The 17,259-nt window shown below is 32.6% G+C and overlaps 1 protein-coding gene across 6 annotated transcripts in view; it reads right to left on the bottom strand.

Moving 5' to 3' along the window:
* Positions 1–12,934: 12,934 nt before the first annotated feature.
* The window catches only part of LOC105042513 (protein ENHANCED DISEASE RESISTANCE 2), a 41,634-nt gene continuing 37,309 nt past the window's right edge, over positions 12,935–17,259 (bottom strand). For 5 of the 6 annotated variants that reach the window (XM_073256880.1, XM_073256877.1, XM_073256882.1 and 2 more), the window contains 5 exons: positions 16,239–16,283; positions 15,322–15,462; positions 14,999–15,094; positions 14,772–14,873; positions 13,096–13,344 (listed from right to left, as the gene is read on the bottom strand). In XM_073256880.1, coding sequence (XP_073112981.1) covers positions 13,231–13,344; positions 14,772–14,873; positions 14,999–15,094; positions 15,322–15,462; positions 16,239–16,283 — 498 coding nt within the window. In that variant the 3' untranslated portion in view covers positions 13,096–13,230. Of the gene's footprint in view, positions 13,345–14,771; positions 14,874–14,998; positions 15,095–15,321; positions 15,463–16,238; positions 16,284–17,259 lie in introns of all 6 variants that reach the window. The other variant, XM_073256878.1, reaches the window with a different exon arrangement.

Below are 17,259 nucleotides of genomic sequence, written 5' to 3'. Positions count from 1 at the left end.
AATTATAGCGATATTAGTTCATTATAATTCATGTGTCATACTTTTTAAACATTACTTGGTAGTCTTCTAGCACATAATATAATGAAAAATAATATTTTTTTTTACATGTATACCCTTGCAAATATAGGTAATTACATGCTTATCCTAACAAATCAGTATTTACATAGATACCCATCAAATTATTTTGTTTTTACATGATTTACTATTTTAAAAATAGAATGACTGTTATTTTCTGAATTAATATTCTTGATAAAATTATATAAAAACATGTAGCCCAAACATTTAATTAGATAGAAAAACGATCAATTCAATGTCAACAAAACAACAAAGCTAGATTATTTAACAGCAGGATGTTTAGATATATCCATTATTTGAGTTACTAACCCAGCAAGTGGAATGCATGTGCAGGAATTTTTCTCGAAATTCTTTTTCTTTTTTTTAAAAAAAATTAAAATCATCATTCATTGGATTCCACGCCCTGGTCCCAACACGAGTAATTACTTTTTTATTTGATGCAATTCTTTTTGGTGGATTACATGGATTATAATTTGCAACCAGAAAGGAACGTAATGGTTGGAGAAAAGGCTGGTCTTTTACTCTTTTTTATCACGCTTGCTGCAGTAAAACGACTAATATATGGAGTAAATTGAAGAGACGCAGTCTACCGTCTGCCATAAAATCTATCACCAAAACATAAAGAAGGGGACATAAAACAACTCTGCAAATTATAATGACAAATGGAATCAGAAGCTTGGATACTCACAGCATCCTGATTTTCCCCATGCGGAATCTTTGCACTGCTCTTTTGGAGAAGAACATATAACTTCCTCAAAGCATGCAGATCCGACCAAACATCCTCGAGTTCCAACTCTTCTGGCAAAACCCAAGATGCAACCAATTATAGAAAAATCATATTCGAAAACAAAAAAAAAAAAAAAAAATGGAATTTGTGAGCAAGAGACAGTACTTCAACAAGAGGAATGGGAATATCGTTCGGAAGATATTTCAAATACTATTTTCTGGACAAAGGGATTTCCGACAGTGCTTAAGAAGAAGAAGAAATGTAGGTTTGCTCACCATCTTTGGCTTTGGAGGAAGAAGAAACTTCCATTTCACTTAGGCTTGTGGTTATGCGAATCCAATCTCTGAAAAAGGAATGACTTGATGAGAGAGAGAGAGAGCGCAATGGTCAGGAGTGGTTATTGGAAGCTAACCGACGCCTCTATTTTGAACCGGGGACATGCTGGAATGTTTGCAGGTTAAAGTAGCCGGATTTCAGGCCCATGAGCCCTTCCTGGCCCAAATAAAGGATCTATTGTCGGAACAACGTGGCAACCACGTACCAGTTACCCCCGTTCTCAAATTCAGACCAAAATTGTTTACTGGCAAAGAAATCGAGCCCATAACGTGACAAAGTGGAATGGCGATAGAGAGTGAGTTGCCAAATTCTAAAGAAATGAAGGTAAAAGCTTCATAAGGATTAAACTAGATGTATCCCAGCCTCGACCCGTAGTTATGTCTTTTCGGTCTGCACTTGCGTACTCGATTTGAGTGCTTTATCTAATTAATTTTAAAAAAATTATTTATAAAAATTATTTAATTTTTAATTTATTTATTAAAATAATATAAACAAGATAAAATGTCATTCAAAATGACGTTTTATGATGCCACATCACCCATCTTTTTCCTCCATTTTTCATGTAGACGACGAAAAAAAATTTAAATCGTCAAATCAAATGATATTTTTTAAAATATTATTTGAAATGGCGTTTTTGAAAACGACATTTCAAATAACATTTTAAACAATACCATTTAACTTGACGATTTTATTTTTTTTCAAAAAAAAAATAAAAAAATAAAAAATTATAATTATAATATTAAACTATAAAAAAATAAAAATTATAATTTTGATTTGATTGAAATAAAAATCATCATTTCAAATTAGTATCCCTATTTCAAATTATCTTTTTAAAAAAATATCTAAAAAAATTTGGTGCAAAAAAAAAAGTCATAAAAAAAAGAATTGAAAAAAAATAAAAATTATAATTCTAAATTAAAAAAAAAATGAAAATTTTCATTTTCATTCAAATAAAAATCATCATTTCAAATTACAATCCCCTTTTCAAATTAATTTTTTTTTTAAAATATCATAAAAGAAAAAAAATGAGAAAAAAATTATAATTTTAAATTTTAAAAAATAAAAATTTTAATTTTAATTCAAATAAAAAATTATTTCAAATTATTTTCTCCATTTAAAATTAAATTTTTTAAAAAAATATCCAAAAAAAATCTTAAAAATTTAAAAAAATAAAAAATACCATAAAAGAAGAAAATAATGAGAAAGAAATGAGAAAAAAATAAAAATTATAATTTTGAATAAATTTTAAACAATAAAAATTCTAATTTTAATTCAAATAAAAAATATCATTTCAAATTACTTTCTCCATTTAAAATTAATTTTTTTAAAAAAATATCCCAAAAAAATCTTAAAAAATAAAAAAATAAAATAAAAAATAAAAAAATAAAAAAATAAAAAATAATGAGAAAAAAATAAAAGTTATAATTTTAAATTTAAAAAAAATTAAAATTTTAATTTTAATTAAAATAAAAAACATCATTTCAAATTACTTTCCCTATTTCAAATTAATTTTTTTAAAAAATATTCCAAACAAAGGAAAAAAATATCATAAAAACAAAAAAAATGGTAAAAATAGAAAAAATAAATTTTAATTTTTAAATTATAAAAATATTAAAATTTTAATTTGGATTCAAAAAAATAAAAAAAATGCCATAAAAAGTGAAGAAATGGGAAAAAAATAAAAATATAAATTAAAATTTTTTTAAAAAATAAAAATTTTAATTTTAATTCAAATAAAAAATATCATTTCAAATTACTATTCCCATTTTAAATTATTTTTAAAAAAATATCTGAAAAAAATTAGTGTAAAAAAAACATCATAAAAAAAGAAAAAGGTGAAAAGAATTGAATTGAAAAAAAATAAAAATTGTAATTGTAATTCAAAAATAAAAAATATAATTTTAAATTTAAAAAAATAAAAATTCTAATTATAATTCAAATAAAAAACATTATTTCAAATTACTAAATTAATTTAAATTTAATTTTTTAAAAAATATTACAAACAAAGGAAAAAAAATATCTAAAAAAATGCCAAAAAGGTTAAAAATGGGAGAAAATTAAAATTAAAATTTTAAATTATAAAAATTTTAATTTGAATTCCAAAAAATTAAAAAAATGCCATAAAAAAAGTGAATAAAAGGAGAAAAAATAGGAAAAGATAAAAATTACAACTATAAATTTAAAAAAAAAATTAACTTTAATTCAAATAAAAAATTATCATTTTAAATTACTATCCTCATTTTAAATTAATTTTTTATTAAAAAATCACATAAAAATAATTAAAGAAAATTAAAAAGAATTAAAAATATCATAAAAAAAAATAAAATAAATAAAAATTTGAATTAAAAATGCCAAAGGGAATGGCGTTTTTGAAAACGCCATCCCTTTTGGCGTTTTTGAACCTTAAGACCCTAAAAAAAAAAAAGAAACCCCCCTCTTCTCTCTTTTCTCCGATGTTTCTCTGATTTTTTCAGCATTTTCTCCTCTCCAGCGGTACGGCGGTGAGCTCCCTCTTCTCTCTTTTTTCTTCCTCTCTCTCTCCCTCTTCTCTCCCTCTTCCTCTCTCTCTCTTTTTCCTTGGCCTGCCAGCGACAGACGGTCGGCGGTGGGCTCGTGCGCCCCCCCGGTTGGTCCGTTGGTGGGCCGCCGACGGCCGCCCCGCCCCTCCCCTTCCCTTGGCCGACAGCCCGCTCTCTTTTCTCTTCCTCTCTCTCTCCCTCTTCCTCTCTCTCTCCCTCTTTTTCCTTGGCTCACCGGCGATAGCCGGCCGGCGGCAGTCCAGTGCGCCCCCCAATGTGATTGGTCCGTCGGTGGGCCGCCGACGGCCGCCCCGCCCCTCGTCGGCGGCCTCCCCGCCCCTCCCCTTCCCTTGGCCGGCCACCCTCTCTCTTTCCTCTTCCTCTCTCTCCCTCTCCCTCTTCCTTCTCTCTTCCTCTATCTCTCTCCCTCTTTTTTCTTGACCCGCCGGCGACAGCCGGCCGGCAGTGGTCCCCTTCCCTTGGCCGACGGCCGCCCTGCCTCGCCCCTCCCCTCCCCTTCCCTTCCCTTGGCTGGCGGCGGGCCCCTTCCCTTCCCTTGGCCGGCCGCCCTGCCCCATCCCCACCCGCGGCAGCCCCTTCCCGACGGGCCCCCGACGGTGGCCCCCTCGTGGTGGGCCCCGATGGCGGCCCTGCGACGGCCCCCCGACGGCGGGCCCCGGTGGCGGCCTCGCGGCGGCCCTTCTATTTCGATCTTTTTATTTTTATCTCATTATTTTTTATTTTTTATTTTTATCTCATCAGATTCAGATTTATTTTAAAATTCGATTCGATCCTAATTTAAAAATTTTAAAATAATTACATTTCATAAAAATGTAAACCTGTCAGTTGACCAATGTAGGATATTCTACGATATCCGTATAAAATATATATTTGATTATATATTTTTGTATGGATATCGTAAAGTATATACATTGATCAATTGATTGCTCAGTTTGGACAGTTTGAGAATTACATTTAATTCTATAGGTAATTATATTATTCGAACGATATGCAGAAGGTTCGAGAGAAATTTTGAACAGTATTTTTTTTAGTTCTCCTCACACATTTTCAATCATATGGAGAGAACTAAGAAAAAATACTGCCGAAATTTTTTTCGGTCCCTGTTGCATATCGTTTGATTAATGTAATTAACCTATAGAATTAATGCAATTCTCGAATGGGATAGGATCTATCTGTACCTATTTGTTGATGATATGATACATTTATCATGTCAATCTTTTAAAATGATAAAATAATTAGTAATATTAAATTTTTTGATTTTGATTTTGTCATAGGTTTCTCTGAGAAAATGGTCAGTACTCGAGTTCATGTACTATTGTATTATGATGGCATGATACAGAATGATAAAACTGGTGTGCAGTACGTCACCCTGCAAACCGAATGATTAAAGTATCTTCATCATTATCACGTCAAGAATTATTAGACCATTTATACAGTAGTATTTCTATAGATAAAGAAAAATATGAAATAAAATTGAAATAAAAATCTTCTAATTTGTCGGGACAGTTAATGCAGAGCAAGTATATCTTAGTTCCAATGATGACGCTGAAGATGTCGAAGAAATGCTGACATTTCCTTTGAAATATTCAGAATATCGATTTCTAGAATTATATATTGAAAAGGAAGATGTACCGAGCTTTGGATACTACAGTTGGCTTTTAACTTAAGCGGATAATAATGTTGGGCCTTCCTCACCTTTCGTAACTCCTATGGTGCAAACCGATAGTGTTGAGGCCATATTTGCAGAACAACATTCTACTACTGTCGGTCCTAGTTGTCTAATTATTCAGAGTCCTATGGTAACTTCTCCTGTGTCTTCTGCTATGGTGACTTCTCCTTTGCTAGAAGTAGTGGTAAGTGCGGGAGACGACACTCATATAGGGAATGATGACTGGATAGTCAGTGGAATAAATTCTGATAATCTAGGCTTTGAGTCAGATGAAAGCAGAGATGAAGACTATTGGATGGATGAGGACAGTAGCAGTAATGATGATGATGGTGAAAATGAGAATGATGATGAAGATGTTCAGTCTAATATTAATGTGAAAGAACCTCAATCTCGTTTGCACGAACCCCCATAATTTTTTAACGATATAAATTTATATGATGGTAGTTGTGTTAGTGCTGGTCGAAGATTGAACTCTGACTATCAATTTTGGGACTCCTCGATGACTGAATTTTTTAAAAATCTAATGTTTGAGAGTAAAGATTATATAAGGAGAGCTGTTGATCTTTATCACATTATGAAGCATCAGACATACAATATAGTTCAGTCGCATCCGAAATTATGATCCGTACGATGCACATCATCAGATAATGTTCAAAATTATAAATGGAGGCTTCGTGCTGTATTGTTGCAAAAATATGGATATTTTCAAATCACAAAATATGAGGGTCCTCACACATGTTTGTTTATGGAGTTGAGTCGAGACCACAAACATATCAGTGGAAGGATAATTAGCACACTAGTTCGACATATTGTTGAGAAAGATCCCGGTGTTAAAGTTGAAGCTATTGTGACAACCATTAATGATCAATTTCAATATATAGTGTTATACAGGAAAGCATGGTGTGGAAAGCAGAATGCATTGGTTGATATTTATGGAGAATGGGAGCTGTCTTATGCTAAATTATCCTATTATATAGCTGCACTTTAACATGCAAATCCCGGTATAATTATTTTATGAATTTTTTTTTAAACTGTGAATTACAATGTTCGAGTTTTAAATTATATTTTTTGAACTTTCAAACCATCCATCCAGGATTTTACGCACTGCCGTCCTGTAATCAGCATTGATGGTATGCACTTGTATGAAAAGTTTAAAGGTAAGATGTTAATTGCAATAGGAATTGATGCAGAGAATGAGATATTTTCATTAGCATATGCAATTATGGATGAGGAGACGACTGCAAGTTAGAGTTGGTTTCTTTTTCAACTCAAAACACATATCGTCAAAGATAGAAATGGAATATGCTTAATTTCTGACAGGCATCTAGGTATAGTAAATACAATCGCAGATGAGTCTATTGGATGGAGTCCACCACGTGCCTATCACCGATACTGCTTAAGACACATCTGCAATAATTTCACCACTCATTTTAAAAATGTGCAATTGAAAAGAGCAGTATGGCAAGCAGGAAGCACTCATCAAGTTCGCAAGTTCAACTTTATCATGGGTAGGATCAGAACAGTGAATGAAGAGGCTTGGAGTTGGTTGTCTGAGATAGAAAAGGAGAAGTGAATGTTAGTACATGATGATGGCCTGCGCTATGGTGTCTTAACTATAAATTTGTCGGAGATTTTTAACAGTGTTTTACGAGGAGCTAGAAATGTGCCAATTACAGCTTGTGTTCCAATGATATTTTATCGTCTTGTGAAATACTTCAATACGAGGCATGTCCAAGCCTTAAGATATGTAGAAGAGAATCCAAATAATCTTTTTACTCCTCATATTGCAATTAAGATTGCTGAAGATCAGATAACCAGCATTGAGTAACAGTATTCAACCTTTAAAGAGGCATATGTGAAGTACTTACAAGGAGAGCAAGTGTAGGGTTACGAGGTGGAGAAAATTTTCATACTGTTACTTTAGCTGAAAAAAATATTTTTATGAAAAGTGGAACATGTACAAATATCCATGTTTACATGTTTTAACTGTGTGTCAAAAAATTACTGTACATTTTAGTGATTTTGTGGATGATGCATATACAATTACAGCATATATGAATACTTGGAGTGGTGACTTTAATCCATTACCACATGAAGATTATCGGATGCATACATGTATGTTCAAATGTATTCCTGATCATCATTGTTTGAGACCCAAGCAGAAAGGTAGACCAAAGTCAATAAGACTACGAAATAAGATGAATGATAGGCAAATAAGAAATAAGAACCACTATGGCATTTGTAAGAAATAGGGTCATGATTGCTGCCGCTGTCCTAGGATACTTCAACACACTTCAACTTCAAGCAGTGGAAGAAATTAAAGGCTCTGAAGATATATTTTCATCATTATTTTATATATTTCTGTGAGATTGTATTTGAATATACGTGTTTAATATCCAGAGATGAACTGAATTGTGTGTTTAAGTTGTATTGTGTGATAATATTATGTTTAAAATATATTTCTCATTAAATGAATGGCTATCATATTTCTTATTTTTTAATACACTTGTGATAATATCATTATTTTAGATTCATTAGCGTATTATGGCTTACGATCCGCGGCATCTCGATCCTTGAGATAGCAGTATTCTTACATTGCAGGAGCACCATCGATCACAGACTATTTTAGATGACGGCGTAAGTAGTCCAATCCTACTCTTACTATTTAATTTTTTTTGAAAAATCATATACATTATCTAATTATTATATCTTATTACAGGAGCTCAGACACCATCTACGACGATCCGATGCTGACTTCTAGAGGATAGAAGACATCCCACATAGAGTGCTGGATTATTTACGATATCTTGGATTCTATGGAGTATATCGGATTGGTCATATACAGATGGACATTGATCTTATTACTACTTTGCTTGAGAGATGGTGTCCAGAGACACGCACATTTCATCTTCCATTTGATGAGGTGACCATCACTTTATAGAATGTCAGCATTCTTACTAGACTACCAGTTGATGGTGATCCAGTTACCGGAGTTGATCTCACACTTATCATTCTGGAGTGGCAGGCTTTGTGCTTGTAATTGCTAGGGTTTGAGCCCGACGCTCAGTTTTTCAATCATTCACGACTCAGGATTGAGTGTTTGGATGATCATTATCGATATTTTTATATTGAGGATGATGCACCAGAGGAGATGGTGCAGCAGTATGTTAGGGGTCAGGTGCTGCGGTTGTTAGGTGGTGTCCTGTTATTCGATACTTCATCGAATAAAATGAAGTTGATATTTTTGCCATTATTAGAGGATTTAGACTTCGCTCGTAGACTCAGTTAGGGCAGTGCAGTACTAGCTTACCTGTACAGAGCTATGTGTCGGAGTTCTTATGCTGATCAGAGCGAGATTGGTGGTTATCTTGTATTATTACAGATATGTAAATTAAAAATTTTTATTTTTAATATTCAATTATAGTTCACATGGGGTATATCATGTATGATTTTTTTTAAAATTTGCAGATTTGGATATGGGAGCATATGCCGACTATCAGTCCATTACGATGATAGTTACTCGAGATGCCATCAGAGCAGTATGATCCTGACATTCCATTCAGACTAGATGGACCATTGGGATATAAGTATAAAAATATTACTTTTTTTACTTGAAACTTACTGTTTTAAATCTGATAAAATTTATTTAACATGAGTAGATTGTGAAATAGATGGAATGTTGCATTCAACATTCATCACGTATCGACGAGAGTGGCACGGGTTTATAGGTGCCAGTTGGATACATTAGTTGATACATATAAACGGATAAAGTTGATTTTTTGACATATATCATTTTACAGTATTCATAATCTATTAAAATTTTATCTTACTAATTTTTTTTATTTTAACTCTATCAGTTTTTGTGGGAGCCATATACAGATGAGATATTGGCTATATTACCGCAGATATGTACAGTTGGATATAACATATGGACTACTAGGGTGCCACTTATTTATTTTGATGTGGTAGAGTGGTATCTTTCCGATCGTGTCCTACGGCAGTTTGGTCAGATTCAGGGTATCCCAGAGCAATTTGATACCAGTCAGGGACTTCATCGTATTGATCGATGAGGAAGAGCTCGTATTGACTGACGTATCAGACATGCAGAGTATATCAATATTTAGAATGCACGTCGAGATCACATTGTTCATGGTGATCTCATTTTGAGAGGCCGTCCATATACCGAGGACTATATGACTTGATTTTTTAGCATTATAGTGCGGGTCATTGGACAGCTTCGGTATGCAGTTTCCAGATACGAGGGCGAGAGTTCTACTGCGCATCTTTTGGTAAGACTATGAAAATTAGTTTATGTTATTTGTGTTATATTTTTATTTTATATTTTACAGTATATTGACTGTTTTATTTTTATTATGTAGACTGATTTTATGTCGGATCTTGTGTTGGACGTTTGTCGTGCTTTATCTATGACTGATGAGGACGAACGGATTTAGATACTACGTGAGATAGAGAGAATAAGTTTCAAAACATTGGTGACGATTGGTGTTGACCCATATAGCTGTGCGTCTTGATATGGAGCAGCCGATGCACCAGATATAAGATATACGCTGTCATCATATGTTCTACATATGCCATCACCGCATATTCCGCAGATGTCATCACTAGATGCTGTGCAGATGCCACCATCTTTTGATCCACAGATGGCAACACCTTCTTCTTCCTACATCCCCCAGATGACATCACCGGATACCAGTTGGCCACATGAGTATGACACTTTCTTTTCAGGCCCATCCGTGTATCCAGATGAGAGGATTGAGGGGGTCGCTCAGTCCGTAGATGATCCGACAGCATCACTTATTCCTGAGCAGCATGACCAGTAGATCTCCACTGATATAGGGGAGGAGCCATCACAGCAGGAGCAGGAGCAGCCGTTGAGGACCTTCTTAAGAAGTTACAAGCGACCACGGGCACCACGACGTCCTTGTGGGACTTAGTATTTTTTTGATTTGTACTTAGTATTTTTGAAATTTTTATTATATTATTTTTTGTACACTTGATATTTTTATTCTATTTTATATTAGTAATTGTTGATTTTATTCTATATTATTTAATTTCAAGTGATCGGATATTATACTTTGTGGATATGGATACAAATACTCTCATGTGTCTCAGAACATTAAGAGAGAAAAAATTATGCTAAAAGGGCTATAGAAATTATAATATAAACAATAATAATATATCAGATAATTTAATTATATATCTTAAAATATCTAAAAATAAGCTAAATCAGACAAGTCGGTGGGGAACCATCAAAGTTCAAGCCGATTTTTCGATATATGAGATGAATCGGACCGCATTGGTACATCTCGATCTGGTACGGGCACGAATAGCTACGTACGATGCAGTATGGGCCGATATAGGACGGTAAGGTTTCGGTATAATTTTAAATTCAAAATTATAATTTTTTTTCATTTTTTTTCATTTTTATCATTTTTTGGTATTTTTTATTTTTAAAATTTTTTAAGATATATATTTAAAAAAAATAATTTTAAAAGGAGATTGTAATTTGAAATGATGATTTTTATTTGAATTAAAATTAATATTTTTTTAAAAAAAATTGAAATTATAATTTTTATATTTTTTTCATTTTTTCCTTTTTCTATCCTATTTTTTATTTTTTTAATTTTTTAAGGTATTTTTTTGATATTTTTTTAACAAAATTAATTTTAAAAGGGGATTGTAATTTGAAATTATGATTTTAATTTGAATTAAAATTAAAATTTTTAATTTCTTAAAATTAAAAATTATAATTTTTATTTTTTTTCAATTCAATTCTTTTTCCTTTTTTCTTTTTTTTATGGTGTTTTTTATTTTTCTTACATCAATTTTTTTCAGATATTTTTTAAAAAATAATTTGAAATGGGGATAGTAATTTGGAATGACATTTTTTATTTAAATTAAAGTTAAAATTTTTATTTTTTAATTTTAATTTATAATTTTTATTTTTTCCCTTTTTTTCACTTTTTTATGGCATTTTTTATTTTTTTTTATTTTTTATGAATTCAAATTTAAATTTAAATTTTTTTCTATTTTTACCATTTTTTTGTTTTTATGACTTTTTTTTAGGTATTTTTTTCCTTTGTTTGAAATATTTTTTAAAAAAATTAATTTGAAATGGGGAAAGTAATTTGAAATGATATTTTTTATTTTAATTAAAATTAGAAATTTAATTTCTTTTAAATTTAAAATTATAATTTTTATTTTTTCTCATTTTTTTATTTTTTTTCCTTTTTTATGGCACTTTTTATTTTTTTATTTTTTTAAGATTTTTTGGGATATTTTTTTAAAAAAATTAATTTTAAATGGAAAAAATAATTTGAAATGATGTTTTTTATTTGAATTAAAATTAGAATTTTTATTTTTTAAAATTCATTCAAAATTATAATTTTTATTTTTTTCTCATTTCTTTCTCATTATTTTCTTCTTTTATGGTATTTTTTATTTTTTTAATTTTTTAAAGATTTTTTTGAAATATTTTTTTAGAAAATTTAATTTTAAATGAGAAAAATAATTTTAAATGATATTTTTTTATTTAAATTAAATTAAAATTTTTATTTTTTAAAATTTAAAATTTTTATTTTTATTTTTTTCTCATTTTTTTCTTCTTTTATGATATTTTTTAAAAAAAATTAATTTGAAAAGAGGATTGTAATTTGAAATGACAATTTTTATTTGAATTAAAATTAAAATTTTTATTTTCTTAAAATTTATAATTATAATTTTTTTTTCATTTCTTTTTTTATGATTTTTTTATTTTTTTCACTAATTTTTTTAGATATTTTTAAAAAGATAATTTAAAATGAGGATACTAATTTGAAATGATGATTTTTATTTTAATCAAAATTATAATTTTTATTTTTTTATAAATTTAAAATTATAATTTCAATTTTTTTTCATTTTTTTCAATTTTTTTTTTGAAATAAAAAATCATCAAGTTAAATGGTATTTTTTAAAATACCATTTAATTTGATAAATTTTTTTTTTTTGTCGTCTACGTGAAAAATGGAGAAAAAAAAGATGGATGACGTGGCATCATAAAACATCATTTTAAATCTTATTTTATCCTATTTGCATCATTTTGATAAATAAATTAAAAATTAAATTATTTTTATAAATAATTTTTTTAAAAAATTAATTAGGTAAAGCACTCTACTTGGCTTGCACTTTAAAACTTAATCTACATGTATTGGTCTGCACCTTTTTGTTATTTGGTTTAAACTACATAATCCTCAGCTCAAGGTCTCTTTTTAAACTCCTCCGTCCACGCAAGAGAATCCGCAAGCTTGCCGACAATCATTGACTCTCTAATGCAACAAATGGGAACGACGAAGAAGAAAGAAATATGAAAACAAACTCCGCTGAGAAGAAGACAAAAACACCAAACACGCACGACCTTGGCAGTGGCAATGCTGCTTTTGCTTATCAATGTTTTGGAAAGAAAGAATTGTGAATACATGCTCCATTGAGTTGTCAAGTCATATCCGTCACAAAATGTGAAAGAAAATGTTATTTTCTGCAAAAAAACATGGTAATTTTCCCTGAATACATGTGCAACACCGGAATTTTGGACCTAGAGATTACCGAGTGTCAAGCATATTAGCAAATACAACAAAGCCATAGTTGATACAACGTGCATTCCTCATCACCTCCCCCACCGAAAACAAAATTATTCTCTCTCTAATTGCACAAAGTGGGGAAGGACTGGCATCACGGGAATGCGGCAGTATGGGAATCAATCATCTAGGGGTCGTGCTGCACTCTGCAATGTGTCAAAATCATATGGAGCACATTCCCTGCTGACGACGATGATGGAAGAGGAAAAAGTATGAAAGATAACAGAAGTTGAATATTTGTCAATGGTTTCATTCTGCTGAAGGGCCAGACTCAAGCATCGGCACTACCGCAGATGACAACTCGACGTGCGACACCCGAACAGCACCGATAAGCCGTTCTGGAAGTTCATCAAAAGTGTTTGCCTGCAAGCGAAGTATTGCTGTGTAAAAACAATTGACGTTAAAGCAAAAAATAAGAACAGTATAGATACGTGAGAATAGTTTACTATGTGTTGGAATAAATCGACCGACCCCCATAAACCGACTGATCTCCAGCGCAGACCGACCAACTCCCGACTTTGGCTCCACAAACAGACATGACTTAGATCAACCGACTACTGACTCCAACTCAACAACAGCCGATCGACTAGACATACAACTCCGACTCTACATTGACTGAATATACGGTTCCGACTCTTCATTGACGAACGAAACGAACCACACCGATCTATTGCCGGTTGACCGACTAATGATTCGACTACTACTAATCGACAGCGAACGACTTAGACCATCGGCATAACAAAACTACTAGCCGACGGTTGCTCATGGATTCTATCGACATGTGGTTGATCGGTCAACTCAGATATACCATAACTGTCATGAACGGTTACCGGCCGCATATTACGGCGCAATCAGTAGGAATTAACGATCCACTACATGTTATAGCCCGATGATTTAGCACCATAAAACACGGGACCACATCCAACGGTTACGAAAACCTCATCTATAAAAGGAGGTAAGGGAAACGGGACTAGTAAGCCAACTCTGAGCCTAAACTCTGCTACTGCTTACATTCAACTCCTATTCCCCAACTTCCTTCTCTGACTTAGACATCAGAGGATCTCCGTCGGATATAAATCCGGTCTGTGTGGATGTTGTTTTGCAGGTGTCCGTTCCCGGCAACAAGCGACGGGGGAGTTGGCCGCAACACTATACATCAAATATTGAGAATATGACAGGCTGTCAAACTTCAAAATTGGTTTCTGGGTCATGGCTTGGCAATTGTGGGAAACAGTGATGGTTGCCAGGAGACCTAGAAGGCCAGCAGTCAAGCAGCAATCCTACTTTGTTGCTTACGCAGTTTATACTCATGTGAACAGCGAACAGCCTCCATGGTGACTGTAGATGAAAAAAGTAGAAGGAAGATGTACAATTGGGAAGGACTGATATAGGAGATTGCATCTATCTCAGCAAAAATTACAAGAAATAGAAGTGAAATTTAAATATGACTCCCTGAATCTGTGGATTAAAATGCATGACAGCCATCATATGCTGGGTGGCTCTAGGATGGGCCATTCTTCAAAAGCATCATTCTTTTGAAAACACTCCAGCATTCAAGTTATTCTATGAATGTCTTGCCAAGTGCAAAGAAACTAGTAATATTCCATACAATCATCACAGTCTGATCAATGGATTCTGTCCCCCTAAAATTTATATGCGAGCGCTTAACCTAAGCCTTTTGTGCAAATGTGTACTAAAATGAATTAAACTTCACTCTGCTCCAAATGCCAACAGTATAAAAGCATTTATGTCATAATTTGAAGTAGATTGATAATCGCAGAAACAAGTACCTGTACCAGAAATGCCATATCAACTACCAATGTTGTAATCACACCACACACAAGCCCTAAAACTCCATTAGCCACCGTAGAAGAACCAATATCGACATCTATCTGCACATGTTAATAAACATTAGACATCCTATATCTTCAGCAGCTTTAAATCAAAATTAATTTGCCAGACAGTTGGACATGAAATTCCACAGAGTAAAAATCTTATCATAACAGAAGTTTCTTACTTCCAGGTATTTGGGTCCACGAATGTAGGTGCAATCAACTGCTTTGCCTAATAAACAAGGGGTGCTTCCAACACTCTGGCGTACAATCCAGGAGCCCTGCCTCACTACATTAATCAGTAAAGGAATGCAATGCTATGCCAACAACCATTACTGATGGGATTATCATATGTTATAAGATGAAATGAAAAACATTTCTTTTCAAAAGATATAATAAAAGACACTACAGATGGGAAAAGGTAGAGTTTATATTGCATGCTTGGCTTTTATAACTTTATTTATAAAATATAATAAAGAAAATTACAGGATCAAGAGGAGATGATGACCTTAGGAACAGAAGGAATAAGCTTGAGTCTACTATTACGGAACTCATCATCTCCATCAACAAAACGCTGCAATAGTGATCCAGGGACCAGCTGTTTCGTTACAAAATAAAAGACCATACTGTAATGAGTTGAGCCTGGAACCTGCAAGATTTGCGAGTTACTTCACTGGTTCCAGATACGTGATAATAAATAACAAGATGTTCAAATGCAATGAGATCTGTGTGCAACTCAGTTTGATGCTTATGTAGTTTGCATCAGTAAAGTATTGGGGAAAAAGGTTTAGTTCAACCGTCCAGACTTCAGAGACTGAAATGCAGTAAGGCAAATTCTAAGAGTTGGGTACAGTTTTCCAATATAAGAATAACATCAAAAGACTCACTAGCATCCGAATATAATTCATAATGAAACTGTGTGGTTGGCCTTTGACTTATTGTCATGGGATAGAGATGCGGCTAAACTTCTTTGTTCAATGCACTCATTGTCAAGGTTATATTAAATCTTTCCAAGAGGATTGGAACCTAATGTGATTCTTATTAAAAAATAGTAATAATTTAAAAAAAAAACTTGCATGACATGGTTACACATAGTACAGAAATACGTTCTGCTGAAATTTGTTCTTAAGGAAATATTAAAGAACAATACCTAGAAAAAGGTCCCCAAAAGCAAGCAACTTTCAAATTACCTGCACTCTTAAGTAAATCACAGATATTTTGACAGCACGAATTTAAGAAAGGTTACCCTATGGTCTTGACTCTTGTGTGCATTTGAACATAGTCACAACTTGGTAGTAACTACAGGATACCAAAAGTTACTGTTACTGTATTTGTCTAAAATGAAGTAATAAAATGAGCTAATTCATATGCATGGAGGAACAAACACTTGGAACTTAAAGTGGAGAAAATCAAGCAAAAACTTACTTGCAAATTTATTGCCAATGAGAATAGTCCTTTCTCTGATGCAACCTACATCATCAGAACAAATTCCAGTTAAACCCAATTTCTGCAGTGCACAAAGTAGTAATTACTTGGGGCAAGCAACAGATTTTCATACTGGAAAGTGGAAGATATACAAACAAAACCATATATAATAACCGTCATGCACATAAGAATGTAATCTGACAAGTGCAGGTCCAATCAGTCCCTCAAAATTTTTCAGCATCTTGTTAGATGGTTTAGGATAATCTCCTTTTCACATAAAATATTAATTCCTCATGCAACAGATATGGGGAAAAGAATTGATGCATATCTTGATGTTCACTGGACATTACAAAAAAAAAAAAAAAAGGATCATGATGTTCTAGTTTACAATTAGAGCCAAAACAGCAAAATCAGAACCTTTTGCCACTATTATCAGACTTGCATTACATTCCCCATACTAACTATATATAGCTCTCTCTACTTCCATTATCCATTCAGGCAAGGATTTAGGTCTCAGTGGGATGCCCTGTGAGACATTGGGACGGTACCATCCCATATGTCCGGACAGGGCCGTTCTGTTAGTGTCCCAGCATCCCAATCGGGATGTTTTGGAACATCTTCTGTCTCAAGTGTCGGGATGGAGAGGAACGATGGCACGTTCAATTCCATAGGAAAATCAGGACAGCCACATCCAACGGGATTTAAAACCTTGCATTCAGGTCCACATCGCTTTATGTTTGTGTACTTGTCATGCAAACCACAACCATATATCATCATTCAGATATTCGATATCTTCTAAGAAATTATCTACTTAATATTCACCTTATATTTTCTACAATCATATATGGCCTTCAAAAGATCATATGACTTCAAAAGATGATGATGAATGAACAGGTTGAAAAATAATGGTTTGTTTCAAGAATAAATGTTTCCCTTTTTTTAACACAAACATCTTTGTTTGGAACAAAACCTGATTGAACTTTCTTTAAACAAAATAATCTCTCACCAAAAACAAAATGAG

Source organism: Elaeis guineensis, chromosome 4 (genome assembly GCF_000442705.2).
Source record: "Elaeis guineensis isolate ETL-2024a chromosome 4, EG11, whole genome shotgun sequence".
Classification (NCBI taxonomy): Eukaryota; Viridiplantae; Streptophyta; class Magnoliopsida; order Arecales; family Arecaceae; genus Elaeis; species Elaeis guineensis.
Note: the sequence above shows the minus strand (reverse complement) of the source record. Positions and strands in the feature narration are given on the sequence as shown.